Raw genomic sequence first — 21,120 nt, forward strand, 5'->3', positions numbered from 1 at the left:
GATTAATTTCACAAATTAAGTATTACCACCTTTGACTTTTTTTAAAATAGTTTTATTAGGAACAAGTCCTGATATTATAGGGCTTATTCTTATCAAAAGTACACATAGCACAGAAAACACATACACATCAATTTTATCCAGACACACTTTTATTATTGAGTAGGATTTTAGACAGGAGAGAAATGAAAACCGTTCTTGTCACTGACCTGGAAACAGCCTGGTGAACCATCACAGCCTCTGCTCATCTCATCAGTGGAGCTCTTGCTCCCGTAATTACTACGTTGGCATAATTTGCCTGCACAGCCACATGAAGTTTTCACTGGGCTGGATGTGTCTTGTTGAGAAGCCCTGGAGCACTGCTTGGGGATGGAGCCAGCACAGCGCTGTCCCACTGTGAGCCCCGGACAGCAAAACGGATGTTCTGTTCATAAAGACATTCTTAGACCACAACTCTAAAAAGAATACGGAAATATTATCAAGGCAGACTGAAATACCAACTACTCTGAGGCAGCTTTTAGTGACAGCCCAGCCATGTTTCAGACTTTATGCTCATTAAAATGGCCAGAGTCACTGTTAGAGCAGCTCTGCTCACACAGGATTACTGGGGACTGTGCTTTATTCTCTGCATCCTCCTATCCCTGTGCAACAGAGCAGAGAGTTCCCAAAGAGGATTTTCACAGAAAACCCTTCAGAGTCTGTTAAAGCAATTCTTAACTCCACTAAAGCAAAAAATGGGCCATTCCATCTTGATATCAGGCTTTTAAAATACATTAACATCTAATATGCAAAACTCGGATTTGCATTCACAACCATTAAGCGAGCAGATGAACACCGCTGGGTCTATGTAGCAGTTCTCTAAACAAGGCAAAGGACAGAAATGTCTTCTTGAAACAACTCTAAGTCATGGTAAAAGATCTGGTTTCCTAAAGACAGAAGGCAGGTCTTTCCCTTTGTCAGCAAGGGCCACTCAGCGCCGTAACAAGGACAGAGGTTCTCAGACCAACTAGCATTTATTTGCGGGTGCATATTCAGAAGAGTCTGGCTGTCCCATTTGCTACTGAGTCACCACGGACAGGACAACTAATTAAATATTTTCTCTCCAACAGCAGATTTTCCTTCCTGAGCCCACAGCCTCAGCCCATTTCCACGTCAGGCCTGCTTCCCGAGCTGATCTGACAAACTGATAGAAACGTCAGGTGCCGGTGTCTCAGAGTCCTTCGTCATTGTAAACGGGGCCGAGGGGCTTGAGGATGCTGCGGGCATTGCTCTCCACGAGCGGGCGCCAGCTCACCTCGCCCGTCAGCAGCAGGTCCTCCCCGCTCAGCGCGTCCAGGTGCTGCACCTGCAAGGACAGGATGTTAGTGCACGGCGGCCCACTGCCACTTCAGGCTTCTCAAGGGCTATGCAAACACGGGGCTTTCCCGAAAGAAAGCAGAACAGGGAGGTTTTAGTACCCTTTGCCATTTGCAAAATGAGGTAGGACCTAAAAAGATAATTTACAACTGCTGAAGCGTCATGGAAAGACCAGGAGATAAGTATCTGCAGATCTACTGGACTTAACTGCGTAAGGTCTTCTACTGACACCTGAGCTAATGCTTCTTCGGAGAGTCTGGCAGCAGGACAAAGAAGAGCCACACAAAGCAAACATGAGTCACTTCATCTTCCCAGCAGTTAATTCAGATGACGCACTGCTGGTACCATCATCTAAACGGAGTGGTCTCATAAAAGTGGTTTCACACAGAACAAGGCTTATCACTATAGAAAAAAAGCCTGACCAGCACAGAACACCTGAGATTTATAATATAAAAGCACATGAGTTGGAGGAGATGAACATGGAATGAACACTCATTCTTGCAATACAAGAAATGCCTGGGATCAAATGAAATTTTAAGGTGCAACACAAGCAAAATAAAAAAACCAAACCTTTTGTGACATAACATAGGGTTAACTTGCTGCCACAGGACACTGCAAACATGGGGGAGGGAGAAGGGGACAAGGAAAAAAAAGAAAAAAGTCCATCAAGTAAAAGACAAAACCACCTCTGGCTCAGGAAGCCTGTGAGGCAGATTGCTGGGAGAGATGAGCAAGGAAATAGTACACATGCCTGCCCGGTTACTGTGTTCTTCTCTGGCATCCACTAATTGCCACTGTTAAAGACAGGATCAGCAAGAAATGGTGGGAAAGACTTCATAGCAGTGCTTACTGGAACAAAAGATCATTTGACAAGGAGTTTCTCAACAGAGGAAAGAATACAGCAGTGGCCACAGAGGGTCAGACCCACAAGCCACCCAAGCACCATGTCCTGTTTCTGACAGTCACCAGTAGCCGATTCCTCAGGAGGAGTTTGGGACAACACAGACATATAATGTTATTTTCCTCATTTATTTTCCCTCCCTCTCAAAATGTGTTAGTTTGGGTATTTTGAGGCTGAAGTGGATGTTGTGGACTTAATAGCCCTGGACAGACTTCTCTTCCATAAACCTTGCCAGCAGCTTTGGAACCCCCATGCAATTGTCACATCCCACACAACCCGTGGCAACGTTACGGCCCACGTTCTTGTGAACAGCCTTTCCTTGCCCACCTTTCATATGTCTTCAAGATTTCACAGAGCTGTCTCATTTCTTCTCAGCTGTTTTTCAGGCAGGGGATCGTGCTCATTGCTAATAAAGGAGCTGTTCCACGTCACCCTTACCCTCTTCTCTGAGCCTTTTTCAAGTTGGGCTTTTATCTTTCTTGATACCCAAACCATACACATTATTCACGATCACAACAGTACCATAGATTTTAAAAGTGGCATGACAACACTATTTTATTCTCTATTCCTTAGTAATTGTAAGCATTTGTTTTGCCTTTTTTAAACACTATTGAGTGCTGAGCTGAGATTTTGATAATCCAGTTGCAATCTCCAGGAGTCATTCCTGTGTGGCACAGGCAGTTTAGGGCTCACCATGTAAAGCTGGGACACTTGAGAGGTGCCTGCAGGGACGACCTGTCTCCACAGAAGCTGTGCTGATTCTTCCTCAATGTGCCGCATCGATCTGTGTGATCACTATTTCCTACTCAACTGCTGACAGCTTCTGTCCCATCCTTCACTTGAATATACAGATGTACAACAAATTCCCCACTTGGCAGCAAATTGTCCCAAATTCCATACTTTTTATACGTGTTTGCTCCCTGCCAATCTTCAGTTTTCAACTTTCCTACAGCCTCCCTGATGTTAAGCATCAGCAAGCTGAAGCACTAAATCAAGCCTGTCCCTCCCGAGACGCCCTCAAGCATTCCAGAAGTGTCCTCAGTCTCTTACAAAGTTCAGCCCTTTTGCTTCCTGCACCGTTTTCTCAGGTACATGCTGAAATTCTGTCTCTCCAAATCTCTATCTGCTCCTGAATATAGTATTGGAAACATTATAGAGAATGACGTTGTGGAGGTTCTGGTCTTCAGTTCCCCGTCCAACTCCAGAACCTCTCTCACCCCTTTTCTGTCTTTGGTGCCCACCTGGACTATATCCTACCAACATTTCCTAGAAACCTGGTTCACAAACCTCCAAAGGGTTGAGAGGACAAACACCACATAATATTGTTTCTTCCAGGTAATAACTGAAAGAAACAAGTAATTCTGGAAAACAAATCCTTCTACTTCTTTTCCACAAAGATCGTCAGGAGACCTTCAAGCTCCGTGCGCTATTTTATTATGAAGGGAATCTCAAATCCGCAACATCATTTGTAATTCCACAACCAGTTGCAGCCCATTTCTGACACATTTTGTCAAGCCCCTCCACAGCACAGGTGCAGAACGAGATGAGCAGGATTGCTTTCAATATTCCGTTAATTTCTCTGCAGCCATTCTTCATCAAACTGCAATAAATATCAGCCAGTTTTTATATTTTTTTACCTTTTTCTCCTTAAAAATAATCACTAAATATAAGTATCAGTTATATTTATGAGGGGAACTGAGCTACATAGTATGCACACAATAAAAATACATATTGAATATTCTAAAGAAGAGAAAGTGTACCTGTTTGCGCACATATTCTACAAGTAACTCCAGATGCCGAGGGTCCTCACAGTTCTTGTTAAAAAGGTTTCTCCAAAGAGCTGCTGCCAGAACATGATCATCAGACAAGATTCCCTAAAGGAAACACAGAGGGGAATTAAAAACTGCAGGTGAAGAGGGTCTGAACACAATTCTCCACTTGGCAACTGCCAATATTGGCTGTCTCAAAGCCCATGGCTGCGATGGACTGTATGTATGGAAAGGCATCAACATCTCTTCCCCAGAATGCAAAACCAACCCTGGCTTCAAATTAATTTACAGAGCAGCCTGTAACAAATATTCTGGCAAGTTAATTTGGCAAAAAAATGCATCAGGGTATTCCTAATGCAGGAGCAAATAATTGCATTTGTGTGTTATGAAGTCTTTACCATACAAATTTTGGCCTTACAGAGAAGACAGCACCACCTCACAGAATTGGGTGAAGCCCATGACACTTGGAAAAGAAAAATCAAAGGATATTTCATACAATGTTGCAGAAATGTAGTTAGGACTTCACTATTTTGCTTTGCTTTTCTATTTTTCATTCTAAATGAGAGAGAACTCATAATCGTCAAGAACTATCTAGATTTTTCCAGCTAAATCTAATATTAAATTTGGCTTATGCAAGAATCACAACAATGACCACTTCTTGTCTAAATTCTCTCTCACTTTTATTGTCTTTTTAGATTATGTGCTGTTACCACCATGGTCTCATAACTCCTGTCTTCTGCTGACACATTTGCCAAAGGCAAGAGAGGATTTTAAAACGTTCAGTTAAAAATAAAAAAGGTCAACATTTGTTTTTAATTTAACTAGACATTTTGTTTCCAAAAAGAGTGTCAACAAAAAGAGAAAAGAATAAAAAAGACAGACACGGGTAGACACATCCTGGCTATACTTAAAACTAGATTAAAGACCTGCATGCCTAACACTGTCCACAACTCTCAGATATTCACATTTGCAAGATATTAATAAAGCAAATCACCATGCAAAAAATAGTATCATCATGTGAATAAGAGCACCTGAAAAGCAACACCCACTATAGCAAAAAAATAACTACTAAAAGAGATGAGGTAACCGTATTTTCTTCTCGAACGTCCTGCAGACACTTGTCCACAGTGGTGCTTTTGCCTCCCCATATTATTAGATACCTCTTATAAATACCCTCTCACACAGACTCCATAAAAATACTCTCTTTGGTTTCAAAGTATAGTTGAGTACTATGGGATTCAGAGGGAGGAAATGATTTATTGATGGTCAAGCAGTGACAAAGAACATCCCTCCTTCCACGTCCCTTGTTTTTAATCAGTATGCTGTGTGCTTTCTTTTTTCTTGAAAGCACTTTAATTCAATGCATAAGATGACCCAAAAAACTAAAAAGTCTGCTTCCATAACATAACATTTCTCCAAAGATATGTAGGGCAAATGTTTTACCCATGTGGAGTACCCTCTGTTCACGAATTCGAAGGTCTATTTGTTCTTGCACATTCTCTGAAAACATCCTTCTTACCTCATCATATCCAAATAAAGCTGCGTAGAAATTTTCTACCATACTTCTCAAATCTTCCTTTAGAACAACAGAGTTAATCTGAAAAATAAACCAGACAACCATCTGCAGAGGCTCCAAAGAGGAGGTGATGAGAAAACATTATCAGTTTCCCTCGGAGCAGGCAAAGAAGAAACGGCGCCCGGGCCCGCGGGTCAGGATCTGGCCGTAAGCAGCAATGGTGGTGCCGGCAAACACTTTAGAACAACACGCAACACAGCTCCTGTAATTCTGCACACAAATGAAAGGCAGTGTTACTCAGAATATATGAATGGCAGAAAACTCCCCAGCCAACAGCGCTGACATACAGCTACATGAGCAGAGAAAAGCGCAGCGTGGAAGGAGCGCAGGCCAGGCTGTCCTTTCAGGGGCAGCACACACCCAGAGAATGAAGGCTGCTCTGTATTTTAACTATTAAGCAGGTTTTCTAGACTTTGTTTCATTCGCACAGGTCTTTTAGAATCTCGGAGGCTTTTCAGCTGTTTTTCTTTAGAGCTGGACATATCATTACAGTAAAAGTTCTGTAACACTGAAGAGGCACCATTCCCACCACAGCTCCGTACTTGTCAATACCGACCTTCTCATTCAGGAATCATGAATTCTGTTTCTCCAGCGTCTCACTAGAAGCTCAGACTTATTAGTTTTTCATATAATCACAGATGGTTTGTGTGGAAGGGCCCTCCCCAGCTCCCCCAGAGCCCCCCCTGCCATGAGCAGGGACATCTGCACCAGCTCAGGTTGCTCAGAGCCCCGTCCAGCCTGGCCTGGGATGTCTCCAGGGATGGTTCAGCCACCACCTCTCTGGCCAACCTGGGCCAGGCTCTCACCACCCTCAGGGCCAACAATTTCTTCCTCACGTCTGGCCTGAATCTCCCTCCTTTAGTTTAAAACCATCGCCCCTTGCCCTGTCACAACAGGCCTGGCTAAAAAGTCTGTCCCCATCTTTCTTATAAGCCACCTTTAAGCACTGAAAGGCCACAATAGGTCTCTCGGGAGCTTCTCCTCTCCAGGTTGAACAACCCCTCTTTTGACACAACCTTTTTTTGACTATGGCTAAATTTCTTTCAGAGTTTGTGATTATCCAGCTACTTGCCCCTATACTGCAAGTGTGACTCAGTCCAAGTTCCACACTGACTTTTAACTGAATTTAGCAGTTGCTTAAATATTTGCTGGTTTGGCCTAAGCCACCCACTGACCCCATGTGAGCTTAAGATGGAACCAACAGAGAAGAGCTGCTGAAACACCTCACAGCACATCCCTCACACACCCCGGCCATTCCTCCTGCCTGTACTTATGACATCTGTCAACTAAATTATTTAATAAACAGTTCCCCTCCTGAGGGTGAAGCTACACATCCATTGGAAAAGCTGCTTCTTTGTGCTGACTCTCATGAGAGATCTAATTTCTTTTCTACAGATCTCGCATACAGTGTAAGTATAAATCCCCAGGGTCGTTACCTTCGTACGGCAGAACACTTACGTGTGAGACTATGTGTGGGGACAGGTGTGACAAACTGCAAATAGGAGCGCAGGGTAGGACAACAGATCTGCCGTGGAACGGGCACAGCTGGCTGTGACGTACGGCTCACCGCAGGGCGACAGAAAAGCTGGGAAAACTCACATATCTGAAATCTCCACACTTAGGTCACTGTGAACCACACGTCCCAAATACTTTCTTAGTATCCTTAAGAGTACTGACCTTGGTAATTATGCAACAGCTTTTCTATCAAAATATGAATTAGTTTTTGCCATGCTAGCAAACCTCCAGTTCAAATATTCTTCCATTAAACCACTATCTTTTTCATCTGTTGATTTTTATAGAAATGCATATAGTGCAAACACAAGGAAAATTACTTTTATGTCAGTTACTCACATTTTTCCATTAGTATAAACTATTAAAATTCATGCAGATATTTTATAGGCTATCAAGATTTGGAGACTGGTTATTACTGAATGTTTAAAAAAAGAACTAAACATAAGAAATCAGAGGGTTAAATGATGACTGCAACTTCTGTAATGACTTAATTAAATTTTTATTGAGTACATAAACTATGATGTCATTTCTACCCAACCATGCTCAAACTTTCTATGCATGTCAGAGATCGTGGTTTTTCTCAATAGAACATACTTCTAAATAAGCTGCACTTCTACAGCTCTAATAAGGGGGAGCAGGTCTCATGTAACACACTCAATAAATTATCCTTCCATTTTAAACAAACAAATTCCGTGAGTTATTATATATTTGCCACGCACTTTTTATGACATAATAAAAATGTTACCTCAAGGATTACTTAACACATACTACAAATGTTACAGCAGGCAACTGCAAGGGGCAAAGAAAACAAATAGTCCCATTACAGAGACAAGTCCTGGACTATACATCCCCAGGGAAGCAGCTTTCAGTACGAAAACCAAAGAGCAGCAGCTTTAAGTTAGCAAGAAACAGATTGACGAAGGAGATAACCACGTTAAACAAACATGGCAATAAATACATCTTAAAAGGCAAACAGTTTAAAATATAAAATATGACTTTGGGGATGGCACCATAACTTAGGAAATAAAATTACATTTCAAGGAATATTGCAGTTTCTGAAGAATACAACTGGCACTGGTTAAATACTAACATTGTAAGAAAAAAATCCTGCTTCATAAAACAAGAAAAATAAGTAAATCCAAATCAGCGTCTGTTGGACACGCTTCCTCTTTCTCAGTTTGTACATGTTCTTACCACTGGCAAGTTTCATGATCTGGTTGGTCATGATTCTGCTGACTCTTCCACAGTTTGTTATTGAGAAGAAAAACTGCTAGACCCTTCCAAGTGAGTAATTGCTAATAACAAGAAAAAAATCAGTAACATCTGGAGCTCTTCTAGGGACTTAGCCCCTTTGCCTGCTTTGGAACAACCCACGGCAGTGCTGTCACCACAGTAAATTTGTATACCATCGCCTAAACTGACACAAAGAACTATCTTAGTTCAAAACAGGGAATACATTTTTAGTATATCTCTCACATTTACAAGTCCTTTCAAAAAAAAAAAGAAAAAAGAAATGTACAGCTAATGTATCAGGTCAGAACTTTTCATTGAAAGCCACCACAATCCCACATTCTGCCTGCAAGACGACTCCAGCATAAAGCTACTGCATTTTCTTTGTTATATTGCAATGAGAAACCTCATCTGCAGCCTCAGTGAGTTCAATACACATCATTCAACAGCCAACCGATGAGGCTTACTGCTCTATCAGACAATTTACGTTACCAAGGCTCAGTTAAGGTTTTGTATTCTAACAAACTCTCTACGATACTAAGAGCATGCTGCTTTATTTTATATGCTGGACATGAATGAAAATATCTCACGTATGGGCACAGTCTTTAAAATGAAAGCTGCTATAGTATTAGTCCCTATTACTGGTTTTGGATGGATTGAGAGCGTTCTTTTGTAATTAATCTCCTCCTCACTCCCATTCCCACGCTTTGGTTTACAGTGCAGAGGTCTGGGTGTGTGCAAACTGGAAACCTGATGTGCTCAACCAGCCCCAGGGCGCCAGGGCCCAGCCAGAGCCAGCGCGGGTGACCGTCACCCCTGCGCGCAGGGACACGGGACCATCGCCGGCTCCGCTCCGCAACCTGCTCCCGTCAGACCGCGCTCAATGCTGGGCTAGACGTAGCTGGGATGTCCATGGGCTCCACTGTCTGAAAGCACTTTAACAGGAGTTTTTCTGTTACGGTTTTACCAGCATGTGTTGCACCCTTAATCTACTTTAACGTACGAATCCATCTATAGACTATAAAGCCAGAAGGGACACTTCTACCTGCACCTTGTACAGGCACTAGTCATTGAATTTCATGCAGCAATTCCTCTCTTTAGGCCGTAAGTTATGGTTGAACTAGATTTTTTTATGGAGAGATTTCAGCCAGAAGAAATGATTAGATCATAGAACCTGACCCTCTGCATATCACAGACCACTACATTTCACCGAGCTCCCTCTGTACGAAGCTCAGTAAGTTGTGTTTGGCTAAAACATATCACCCTCACAGCTGAACATGTGTATCTCATTTCATATTTGAATTTTCTGGCTTAAGTTTCCAGCCCCTCATTCTCATTATACTGTTCCTGCTCAAATAAAAAGCCTCTTCTGTACAATGTATTTGCTCCTGTACCTGTACACAGATGTGTCGGCACAGTCGTCTTTTCAAACAAAGATTAGGCCCTTTAAAGGTAAGATTTAGGCTGATACACTCCATCATCAATGTGCTCCTGGAGTGATTAAAGTTGTAATAGCAAAGTAGTAGTTTATGCTGATACAGTAAGAATTAATCCATCTCTCGTGCAAAACAAGTCAGGTAGGTACAAGCACACGTTTATCCTTAGGACTGAGTCTACTCGGGGGCTCCTGGGAGCCACAGCACGAACGTCCATCGAACGTCCTCGGCTCCCGCTGCAGTTGGGACCAGGAGAGGAGACACAGGACGAACCCTCCGTGATAAAAAGTGGCACTCCTCAAACACTGAGGCGTTTTTATGGACTTTCTCTCAAGTTGCATTTGGAAAGAATGACTTATAATATATAGTTTACATCAGTTATAAATAATATATGACCACATATAGTTATATATGGGCTTTTTAAGTGTTTGCTGCCCTTTTAATAAAGGCACGTGACGTTAAATGGGAAAACCTGCATACGACCCTTTTATTTCCTCCAATAACATAACTATTACTTGCAGGACAGTAATTTTGAAAATGGCTGAGACTGTTGCTAGGATGAGAAAAATTAAATTAATAAAACCGATTAAAAATATCTCTGTAGCAAGGGGCCAAAAAGGTCAGTTCCTTCAGGCAATCTCACATAGTTGTGAAATGACAAAGATATTGCAGAAATTATTTTTCCAATCTTCATTTTCTGAGTCTTTTATTAACCACTCTGTTATTTTGTCTGCAAACAAGCTTACCAGCCTGTAATTAGCTACAGCTGCGAGTCCCCATATACTTTTAAATATTAACATTTCTGATAAATCCTCTAATTTTCTAAATAAAATTTTGTAATGCACCTCAGCAGGTAACTAACTTCAGAGAATAGATTTTAAAGCATTCTTCAACACTCAGTGACAAACTAGTCCAATATCATAATACCAACCTAGACAAAAGCTAAATGTCAGACTGCATCAGAACCAGTTCCTGCCAAAATCTTCAACCCATAACAACAACATGTTAATGGAAAAAGATTTTGCATGCTCTGCTACCTTTGCAACAACTGTATAATCATCAGTAACGCTCCTCAGAGCATGTTCATTTCAAGCAGACATAGAAAAGCAAGTCAATACAACATCACCTCCAGATTTCAGCAAAAGCAGGCAGTCACCCCAGCTGGCTGCTATCAGGAAAATGAGGAATGTTTCTGTCTTCCAATCTATTAATTTGGAAACTGCCATGGTAACAGTGAAAGATGCAGAGCAGATCACAGTACAATCTGAACTGTTTTCAGTATACAGGGGGTAATTCCGAATTCCTTTTCTCTGCAGCACATGGCCGGCAGAGCTCATTGACAACCTCTCAAGGGACAGACCAGGGACAAGAGGTGACATCGCTGTGCTCGGTTGCGTTCATCCTGTAAGGGTGAGCAGTTGTAGAGGGGTTTTCCTGTAATGCCTTTTAAAAAACTACTTGCTAAAAGCCTAAAACTCATCATGAACATGTTTCTGAACACATCAGAATCAAGAATTCAGTCTGATAAACTGAAAGGAATTTACACAGCCAAGTTTAAAAGAGGCACTTGGAGAAGACAGCAGCAAACGTAAATAAATTATTAAGGAAGATATTCCCCATGAGCACTTACAGAGCTCCCGTAAAACTCGATCTCTTTATTGGGACAAACCTCAGTAACTGTCAGAGGGAGTCACACAAGAAACACTGTCCCAGATCAGACCAAGTCTCCACCTAAGATGGTATCTCGCCCTCAGCAGTGCCCAGATCCACTGAGACCAGTACAAAGACTACAAGCTGATATATCCTTCCTCCGAGTACTCTCCCAACCAATTTCAGCTCGGGACAATTCTCAGTCCTCGATATTTGTTTATACGGTAGCTGTCAAAAGGTCTGTACATCCAGTAAACCTTCTGCATCCACCACATGCTTCAGCAAGAGGTGCCCTGCTCTGCTGCTCCTGAGAACCACCACCTGCTGCTGCTGGAACCAGCACCGGCTGCCTAACATCGCTCCATCACCTTCTCATGGCACTCAGGATTCTGCAAGTCCATCGCATCCCATGTGATACGATATGCCCATAGAAAAAGCCTTAAGATAACTTAATAAACTCTCGAGGGTTAGGGTTAAGTAAGCCCTAACACTCTGGAGGGAGGGAGGCCCTGCAGAGGGATCTGTGCAAACTGGAGAACTGGGCAATCACCAACCACATGAAGTTCGGCAAGGGCAAGTGCCGGATTTTGCACCTGGGACACGGCAACTCTGGCTGTACAGATGAGATGCTGGAGAGCAGCTCCATGGAGAGGGATCTGGGGGTTCTGGTCGATGGCAAGTTGAACACGAGCCAACGGTGTCCCTGGAACCAAGAGGGACCCGTGTCCTGGTGCATCCAGCACAGCAGGGCCAGCCGGGCAGGGAGGGGATTGTCCCGCTCTGCTCTGCGCTGGGGCGGCCTCACCTGCAGCGTTCACTGTGTGCAGGGCTGGGGACACAGGAGAAAAGGAGGTAAAGCTACTAGAGAGTGTCCAGAAGAGGCTACGAAGTTGGTGAAGGGTTTGGAGGCGAAGCCGGATGAGGAGCGGCTGAAGTCCCTGGGTTTGTTCCGCTGGAGCAGAGGAGACTGAGGGCAGAGCTCATGGGGCTGCAGCTTCAGCAGGGGAGCAGGAGGGGCAGGGCTGAGCTCTTCTCTCTGTGACAGTGACAGAACCCAGGGAATGGCAGAAGATGTGCCAGGGGAGGTTTAGGTTGGACACGAGGAAAAGGTTCTTCCCCCAGAGGTGCTGGACACTGGAACAGGCTCCCCAGGGAGGTGTCACGGCCCCAACCTGACAGTGTTCAAGAAGAGACTGGACAACGTCCTCAGACCCACGGGGTGACCTGTGGGGTGTCCTGTGCAGGGACAGGAGCTGGACTCGATGAGCCTGGTGGGTCCCTTCCAGCTCAGGACGTTCTATGACTCTATGAATAAAAGTCAAGAGCAAAACAGTCCTTGGGGTCATAAAGTACTAAACCAAATGAAACATATTAGATAACGTTTAGCAGGGCTGCAGAGCCATGAAAGGTGGCATCTGTTTTGCGAAGTATTTCAGCAGAACCAGGTAAGTACAAATTAGTAGAAAATACAATAATTAATTAAAATAACAATCACAGATAATTATGACCAGTAATATTCAGTACTGATAAAGGTACCAGTAATAGGTATTAAAAAACAAACAAACAAACAAACAAAACAACAACAAAAAACCAAACTGTATCCAACAATGTGCACATATTTAGCACCTACAATTCTGGAAATGGATCTTACAGATATTTTGTGGAGAAATCTAAAAAAAACTTCAGTTCAACAATTCAATAGTGAAGAAAAAGATAAATTTTAGGAGTTATTATGAGGAACCCTATTCTGCCATAAATCCATAGTGTGTGCACATATAAAATGCTGCATATATTTATTACCCTTTCATCTCAGAACAGATCTAAAAGAAATAGAAAGCACAGCAAAAAGACCAAGGTGATTAGACATATGAGGAAACAGTAGTTATATCCAGGAAGAAATGAGGAAGATGATGATGGAGAGGTGAAATCATGAGTGGTACTGAGCAGGTAAACAAGGAATTACTGTTCACTGTTTCTCATTAAAAATATGTTAAAAAAAGCTGACGAAATGACCAAATAATACCTTAAGAGAAAATAAAAGTACTTCCTCATGAAACACAATTAAGTGGTAGAAGTCATTGCCACAGGACATTAATGAGTAAAAAATACGAAAGAGATAAAAAAGGGGCTGAACATTCCTCGAGGATTTCTGTGAGTAGACACTAAATACGATGGTCCCCATGCAGCTCTCATATTACTGGTTAGTGAACATCAAGTGCACACACCAGAAGAAATCCTGATACACAGTTCCATTTCTTATACTTCTCCCCAAATATCTCTGGTCGCTGCCTCAGCACCCTGACGGCTGCAGATCCTGAGCGGTGTCTCCGCTGCGTGTGCCATGACCCTGGACACCAACCACCAGGTCACTCTGCTGACTTGGGACGAATTTCACCTGAAATAGCCCAGGGCAATTAGAAAAAATTGCTACCTTTCCCATAGCTTTTCATAATCTCATGGGTAGAGGCTACTTTTTATGTAGGGGTAAGAGCAAGAATGATTCTACTCAGACCAAATAGATTATCCTTCCCTAGGGGAAAAAGTAATAAAAAAAACATTCTTTCTCCAACAATTTGGGACCAGAACAAGATTCTACTGGGTAAGAACAGCAAGACACCCGTCTCCTCTCCAAAAATGCAAGCCACATCTCTCCTCAAAAACTCTCCATGAAAAAAAGTTTATTTCATTTCAAAACGGAGTGGCAATTGCTACAGTCCACACAACTAGTGAGCAATTAATAAATCTAACCCTTGATGCTAACGCCCGGTACCGGTACAGCCTTCACCCCGTGACTGAGGACAGGACAAATGCAAATGCTCATTCTTACCATCTCACTTTCCAATTCATTTCTGTGGTGCCCAGCAGACTGGCTAATTTGTGTTTGCCCCATCAGACTTCCCACTATTTCCTAGCACAGCCCTGTTCATACGTGACCTGTTTGACATCCTCTCATCAGTTCCACATTTGGGTAAAATTCTAATTTGAAGTCACATTGCCTTCACCTTCTGCCAATATTCTGCACCTTCTGGTTTCAATCATAAGCTGAGAAAAACCTGATTTCCCCAAGCACTCCTCCTCCCCAGGGCTTCAAACACATGCATGCCACAGAATAGTTAACAGTTAAATATTTTCTTGCCAATATTTTAAGAGTGCAGAAGGTTCCAAATTGCTGGTAAAATAAACAATGCCAGACTGTGAAAACTCCTGCCTGCCATATACGCTGATGTTAACAAGAGTTTCTTTATTACTGTAACCTTTCAGAAGCGAACAAAAATTATTTCTCTACCCTAGTCCTGCCCTCAAGTAAAAGGCAAAGGAGGAAAGCGAACCATGAAAAAGCTGCACGGTAAGATGCTGTGAGTTTTCCATCTTCTGTATTTCATTCGGACTTGATGCTGCTGTGAATAAATAAACTTCCAGAAGATCCTAAAAGTGTGGGCAAGGATTTTGAGAAGCCAAAAATTTCCTTATGTGCTGTTTCCTGAACAACACAAATTAAACCTATATATGGGCCATCTTCCCTCTTGCAAGTACAAAATAAACCAGGAAACACAAAAGGGCAAATGTCGGATGCTCTCAGTGAGACACATGATTTTCAAGCTCCTCGGGACACAGCTCTGTCCTCTGGGGCTTTAGCCATGGATGTCCATCAACTACAGGGTCGCTGCCATTTCCTGACTCTTAAAAAATGAAGTCTTCAAACAGCAGCTACAAATAGCAGGAATTGCTAGCACTGTCAGCGTGAACGAGACAAATGACTCTATCGTTCAGCTGACACCCCCTGAACCCACTGGTCATCCCCAGGCCTGCCAGCCTGCTGTTCGCTCCCAAATATATCTGCAGTGAAGGAATCCACGCCCAAGGCATCGGAAAATCAATGCAGTTCAGTGCTGCTCATTTCGCTTAGACTGAGATCGTATTGACCCTGTTTTCCATCCATGACACCCGCACCGCCAGCTGAGTCCCTTTGTACGTGTGGTCGTTCTCATGGGCACGAGGCCATCTGACCAACCTGAACAGCAACACCATGTATGTTTTGCTAGAAACAGATGGAGATCTCCAAGATCAGATACGCTGGTATTTTGGGCAAATCTTTTATCCTTTTGCATTATTTCCTGCCCTCTGAATATGGAAACAACAGCACTGAAGTTCTTACAGAAGTTAATGACAATTAACTAGTTCATGTCAACAGAGATTCAGCAAGTGCTGGGTGTGACCAGAACCAGCAGAGGAAGAGAAGGGAATAGAAAGTATCTATTGAGATTCCCAAAACAGAATGGAAAACAGAAAAACCCATCCGTTTGCCTAGACATGTACAAAAGAATCATACACCATTGCTCATACTAAAGTAGTAACAGAGAAGCAAGCAAGCACGGAAGTGAGCATTGGAATTACTGAATGTATTGGATTTGTACTTCCCGATCATTATGATTTATTCTACTGTGGGAGCTGTTTGCAAAAACAGTCAAAAATAAGGGCTTCATAGAGCTGCGGGTTTGATAAATGGAAAAAAATGGGCCAGAGAAGTCAGGAAATGAAGTAACAAAACAAACTGAGTTCTAACAGGAAAATACAACCATTTGCAACTCATTTACCTGGCCAGGCTACAAGGCGCTGCACTAGTGAACACTGTGTCTGCAGCAGAACTGAAGGGGCCTGGCGGGGAGTGTGACAATGACAGTGGCACAAGAGCTGCCGGCAGCAGCTGCTCCACAGCCCAGGACACCCTGCACGTCACAGGGCAAAACAGCCACCAGTGGAGACAGGAGATGCAACGCCACAGCGAGCAACCAGCCAGAGAGATGGTCCTTGCGGCAGCTTTCAGAAGACATACGCGTGATGCCTACGTCAGAGCGAGAAAAATATGAGGCATATAGCAGAGGAAGGCACTGAAAATGGTAAATATGCAACTGGGATTTAGGATGGGAAAGCAAGTGTTCAGATAAAGAAATAAAGGGAATGAAGAAGCAAAGAAAGTTGAAAGAAGCAAATTCATGAAGATGCTTTGACATGCAAAGGTGAGTTTGAAGCCGGCAGACAAGAAAACGGGTTCTGAGCTCCCCTTCGCACCAGGAGGCTGCGGGACGAGCACGTTGAATAGAGGCAGGACATGACCACTGTGAATGATGAAACAACATGCCAGGGATGGCGAGAGGCACAGCGGGCACTGATGGTTCTAAAAGGATTAGTTGAACATGAAAAAACACAAGGAAGGGAGAGAGGTGGTAGGGCCAATGTGACATACAGTGTGACATACACAGTGTGACAGTGTGCAGGGGCCCTGCAAGGAAACAAAGGGAATTAACGAGAGAGGTAAGAAAAGGTAAAAAGATAAACCAGTATCTCTACAAGATAAGAAGTAGAAAGGGAGAAGCATGTGACATGCTGACAGAGGAGAAATGTGAAAACAGGTGCAGACCCTGAAAAGAGAATCAGATACAAGCTCCAGTGAATTCAGGGATTAGGGTAACACAAAAATGCCCAAGGAGGGGAAAAAACATTCAGAATGGGCGTGATGAATTAAGATCTTAAGTAATTGCTTACGTACTGCAAGTAAGTGCGAAAATTAGGCAGACTTGAAAGCAGTAACACTGTCAGTGTACCACAGAGCAAAGCAACCAATGTGGAATTAAACTTTTTGCACCTGAAAAAAAGTGGAAGAGTCAGGCAAGGAAGGCAACTCCGAGAACAGGACAGCAGGACAAGAGCAAGGACAGAACAAGACTAATTACCACAGTTGTACAGATATAACCTTGATGAAGATCATATTAGCCCGAATGCACTGGGTGTCACAGAGAAAACAGACGACTTCTCTTGCACATTGCGCCTCTTTCCCTCCTGGAAACCATCACTGTAGTCCATAAAGCTGCACTCGCGACTTGCTCTCAGAAATGAAGCAATGAAACAGTTACTAATCCTTCCCCAAAATAAAGGTTCTAACCTTCATCTCTAGAAGAGATCCCAAGTACCGAACAGACCTCACTTGTGCTATCTGTCCCCTGTGGAGACAAGTCCAGATTTGTGCAGAACATGGCACTTCAGCCACCCCTCAGTTCAGGCATGAGGAGCACTCAGGAGCGTTCGGTGGCAGCTGGATGTGGACACAAACCCAGCCAAGCTCCTGGCAGCAGAAGGTACCAAAGGCCAGAGCCTCCTGACACAGGAGGAAGAGCCAGAGACACCACAGAGGTGGCAGCTGTGACCTGGGAATCATAGAATGTCCTGAGTCGGAAGGGACCCACCAGGCTCATCGAGTCCAGCTCCTGTCCCTGCACAGGACACCCCACAGGTCACCCCGTGTGTCTGAGGACGTTGTCCAGTCTCTTCTTGAACACTGTCAGGTTGGGGCCGTGACACCTCCCTGGGGAGCCTGTTCCAGTGTCCAGCACCTCTGGGGGAAGAACCTTTTCCTCGTGTCCAACCTAAACCTCCCCTGGCACATGTTCCTGCCATTCCCTGGGTTCTGTCACTGTCACAGAGAGAAGAGCTCAGCCCGGCCCCTCCTGCTCCCCTGCTGAAGCTGCAGCCCCATGAGCTCTGCCCTCAGTCTCCTCTGCTCCAGCTGAACAAACCCAGGGACTTCAGCAGCTCCTCATCCGGCTTCGCCTCCAAACCCTTCACCAACTTCGTAGCCTCTTCTGGACACTCTCCAGTAGCTTTACTTCCTTTTTATCCTGTGACACCCAGAAGAGAGCCAAGCCAGGGACACGCTGCTTCAGCCAGAGCCCGGGACACGCAGAGACGCTGTGTGAGGGAAGGGCAGGAGCAGCCTCCCGAACCCTGCGCCACACCAGGACCCGCACTGCTGCTTATGTTACTGTCTTTCAAGACAGGCCAACACCAAAAACAGAAGGAAAAATTAAGTTATTCATTTCTGAAGAGGAAGCCAAAGATACCAGTGACATTCTACCAGCAGCAAAAAAGCACAAGCAGCAGTATGTTTAAAATGTATGGGGAACAATACAGACCCTCTCAGTGATTTGTTTGACTACTCAGATTTAGAAGAGACATTGGTCCTGGTATTTTTCTGTATTTACGAAGGAGCTTAAAAGTGCATTCATGTCTTCACTGCAGCAGTGTAGAGTTGTTAAAAAATAATTACAACCACAACACGAGTCACCTTGGTCTCAAGAGTCCCAAAGGCTTAGCCAAGCAGACCTGCTGATCTCAGCTGAGGAATTGTGGAGAAAAGTTCAAAAGCATAGGAAGCTGATAATGTAAATGTTCAAAACATGTGGTGTTACATGTTACTTAACCCTGCACTGATCATGGGCAAATCTCACATGAGATGGTGAGTGACACACTGTATGGGGATGTAGCAGGAGATTGGCGAGGAGGTTGGTTAAATGTAAATACGCTCAAGTGACTTGCAGCTGTCTGTAGAAAAAGCACATACATCACACTAATTGTTTTACTGACCTTGTGTGCTTGATGAGTAGAACCTCTGTGTTAGATAACATAGGCCTGTGAGAAACTCCAGACAACTTATCGCCATGTCTGAGATTCCTGCTTTGCTGTGAGAAAGAGCAAGAGGCTGCGCCTGCCTGAAACCTTGAAATCCAGGCGAGCTCAGCAGGCCCAGCGATCTTCCAGCAGGGCTGAACTCACCAGCGCCTGCGTCCCCGCTTGTGTCACCTCTGCCTGGGAGCTCAGGTGCGCGTTCAGACATCCCCCAGTAGAGAGGTAACTGAAATAAAACTTGCTCTTTGCAAATGCATTCGTGGCCTCTGGCTCTTCTTGAGACCTGCCTGTGCTTGTGCACACACACGCGAAGCCCTGGCAGGAGCTGGGATCCCGTCGGGATCCCTGCCCTGCTTCCACCTCATGGCCACGCTGCCAAAATCAAAGTGATGCAGCTGCGGGGAGCAATCGTTTCATTGTGCAATGTTTGAATTTTGGCAACTCCACTGTGTTCTGGAGAGCCCAAGGAACACGGGGAGCACTTAACGCCCATGAGCATGGCATGGGGAAACCCATTTTGGCACGTGGGCATGTGAGTCCCACTGCTGCAGAACGTGGGGAATAACGAGAAAGGTATTTCTGGAAAAGGTGCTTCCAGCTTGCTTCTTGCAGGCATGGAACAGACCAAGGACACTACCTTACAGTAACAGGATCCAACGCATCTGGGAAATTTAAATTGATTTTTTTTTTACGCCAGACTCTACAGAAAATTGGGGCAGGCCAGTTGAAAAGAACCCAAGCATACATTATACCTTGATTTCAACACCAGGTATCCTCGGCAGGCCCCAAACATGCCTGTGTTTCAGACAGCCAGGTGTGTTAGTTCCACAGGCACTGGTTCTAGAACAACTACACTAAAAATAACGTGAGAAAGAGACACTTATTTCAAAAGTCCATAAGCTGGTATCTGCATCGCCGTGCATACCGTTTGTTCCAGACCTCACCACGGCTGAGATATTTTCAAGGTAACATTCTATACACATGCATTTTCCTGCATATTTAAGTTATTAAGATTCCCAGAATCAAATTTACTGAATTTACTCTGGAAGCAGTACCTGACGCTACTATTCGTTTATAAAATGACAAAATACTGGAATATTGTTGTAAATTTTTGAGCAATTTGAGAAACAATCAAGGGTTGATGAACTATTTATTTCATGACGTTCTTAAAACACTAAGTTCAGCTAAAACATATCATACAATTCCTAGCAGTCTGTTAAACAAAGAAAGCACAAAACCCACACACAGCAATTTTGTATCTCACTAATTTGGCAAGTGGTTTTGTTTGTTCATGGTTTGTTGTTGTTTGCTTTGTTTGGGGGTTTTTTTGGTGTTCGTTTTTTTGTCATTTTGGTTTTTGTTGTTTTGGTTTGGGGTTTGCTTTTTATTAAAGCGAACAATAGAAACTGGTTAAGATCTTATGTTTTCTAAATAGTCATTAAAAGTTCATAATATTTTTCATTTTTCTCCTTAAAATGTCCGAGTAAAGTTACACATTTCAAAATACACATAGACCATTTGAAAGTAAAACTTCTCCTCTTTAGTTTTATAGGCTTTTAAAAGTCTTTTTCAACTGTACTAAGCACTATCCTCTATCTCATATCCCAATCCATTCCCTCAAACACAACCCCTCGTTCTCCGCACTGTTTTGCTCCGGACGCTCCTCCCGCTCTGCCCCTTCTCCAGGATAACGCGCTTGGTTTGTTCCGCACATCCCAACGTGACTCTGGGACTTCTCATCAGATTTTGGGGACAGGCTGGAAGCCACACCTGATATTCCAGCCCAGCAGGGGAATCAACCGCGACAGCGCAATTCCTGCAAAGATCAAGCTCTGTTTCAAAATTCTATCATTTTTACACCCTGTCCTCTCATCTTCTAAAGCCACTCCAGAATCTTACTTATCTCGCTCTGACCGTGATGTCCGAGTCCTTGTAAGTGTCAGACTTTTTGTTCTCCACAGTAAGAATAACGAACTGAATTGTACCATGTTTAGGAAGTTTTGTAGCTACTATAAGGTAAACCGGCATTTTCAATCATCTGAAGTCTTCTAATTGTGAAAAGAGTGAAAATGGTGTTCAAGTTCACAGAGCCAGATTCTGCTCCCAGTCCCACTGACGTGAAGCCCGTTATTGGTTCTGATGGCGCTGCCTCAGATGTACACGAGTGTAACCGAGAGCAAATCATGGGTCACTGGGTAGGAACAGCTCTAGCTGAACATATAACAAAGGATG

At 43.7% G+C, this 21,120-nt stretch overlaps 1 protein-coding gene across 2 annotated transcripts in view; it reads right to left on the reverse strand.

The window, feature by feature from the left end:
• Nucleotides 1-847: 847 nt before the first annotated feature.
• Nucleotides 848-21,120, reverse strand: part of LOC135994825 (ubiquinol-cytochrome-c reductase complex assembly factor 1) — a 50,549-nt gene continuing 30,276 nt past the window's right edge. For both annotated transcript variants that reach the window (XM_065645712.1, XM_065645711.1), the window contains 3 exons: nt 5,543-5,620; nt 4,015-4,128; nt 848-1,342 (listed from right to left, as the gene is read on the reverse strand). In XM_065645712.1, coding sequence (XP_065501784.1) covers nt 1,208-1,342; nt 4,015-4,128; nt 5,543-5,620 — 327 coding nt within the window. In that variant the 3' untranslated portion in view covers nt 848-1,207. The remainder of the gene's footprint in view (nt 1,343-4,014; nt 4,129-5,542; nt 5,621-21,120) is intronic.

This window comes from Caloenas nicobarica, chromosome 15 (assembly GCF_036013445.1).
Source record: "Caloenas nicobarica isolate bCalNic1 chromosome 15, bCalNic1.hap1, whole genome shotgun sequence".
Classification (NCBI taxonomy): Eukaryota; Metazoa; Chordata; class Aves; order Columbiformes; family Columbidae; genus Caloenas; species Caloenas nicobarica.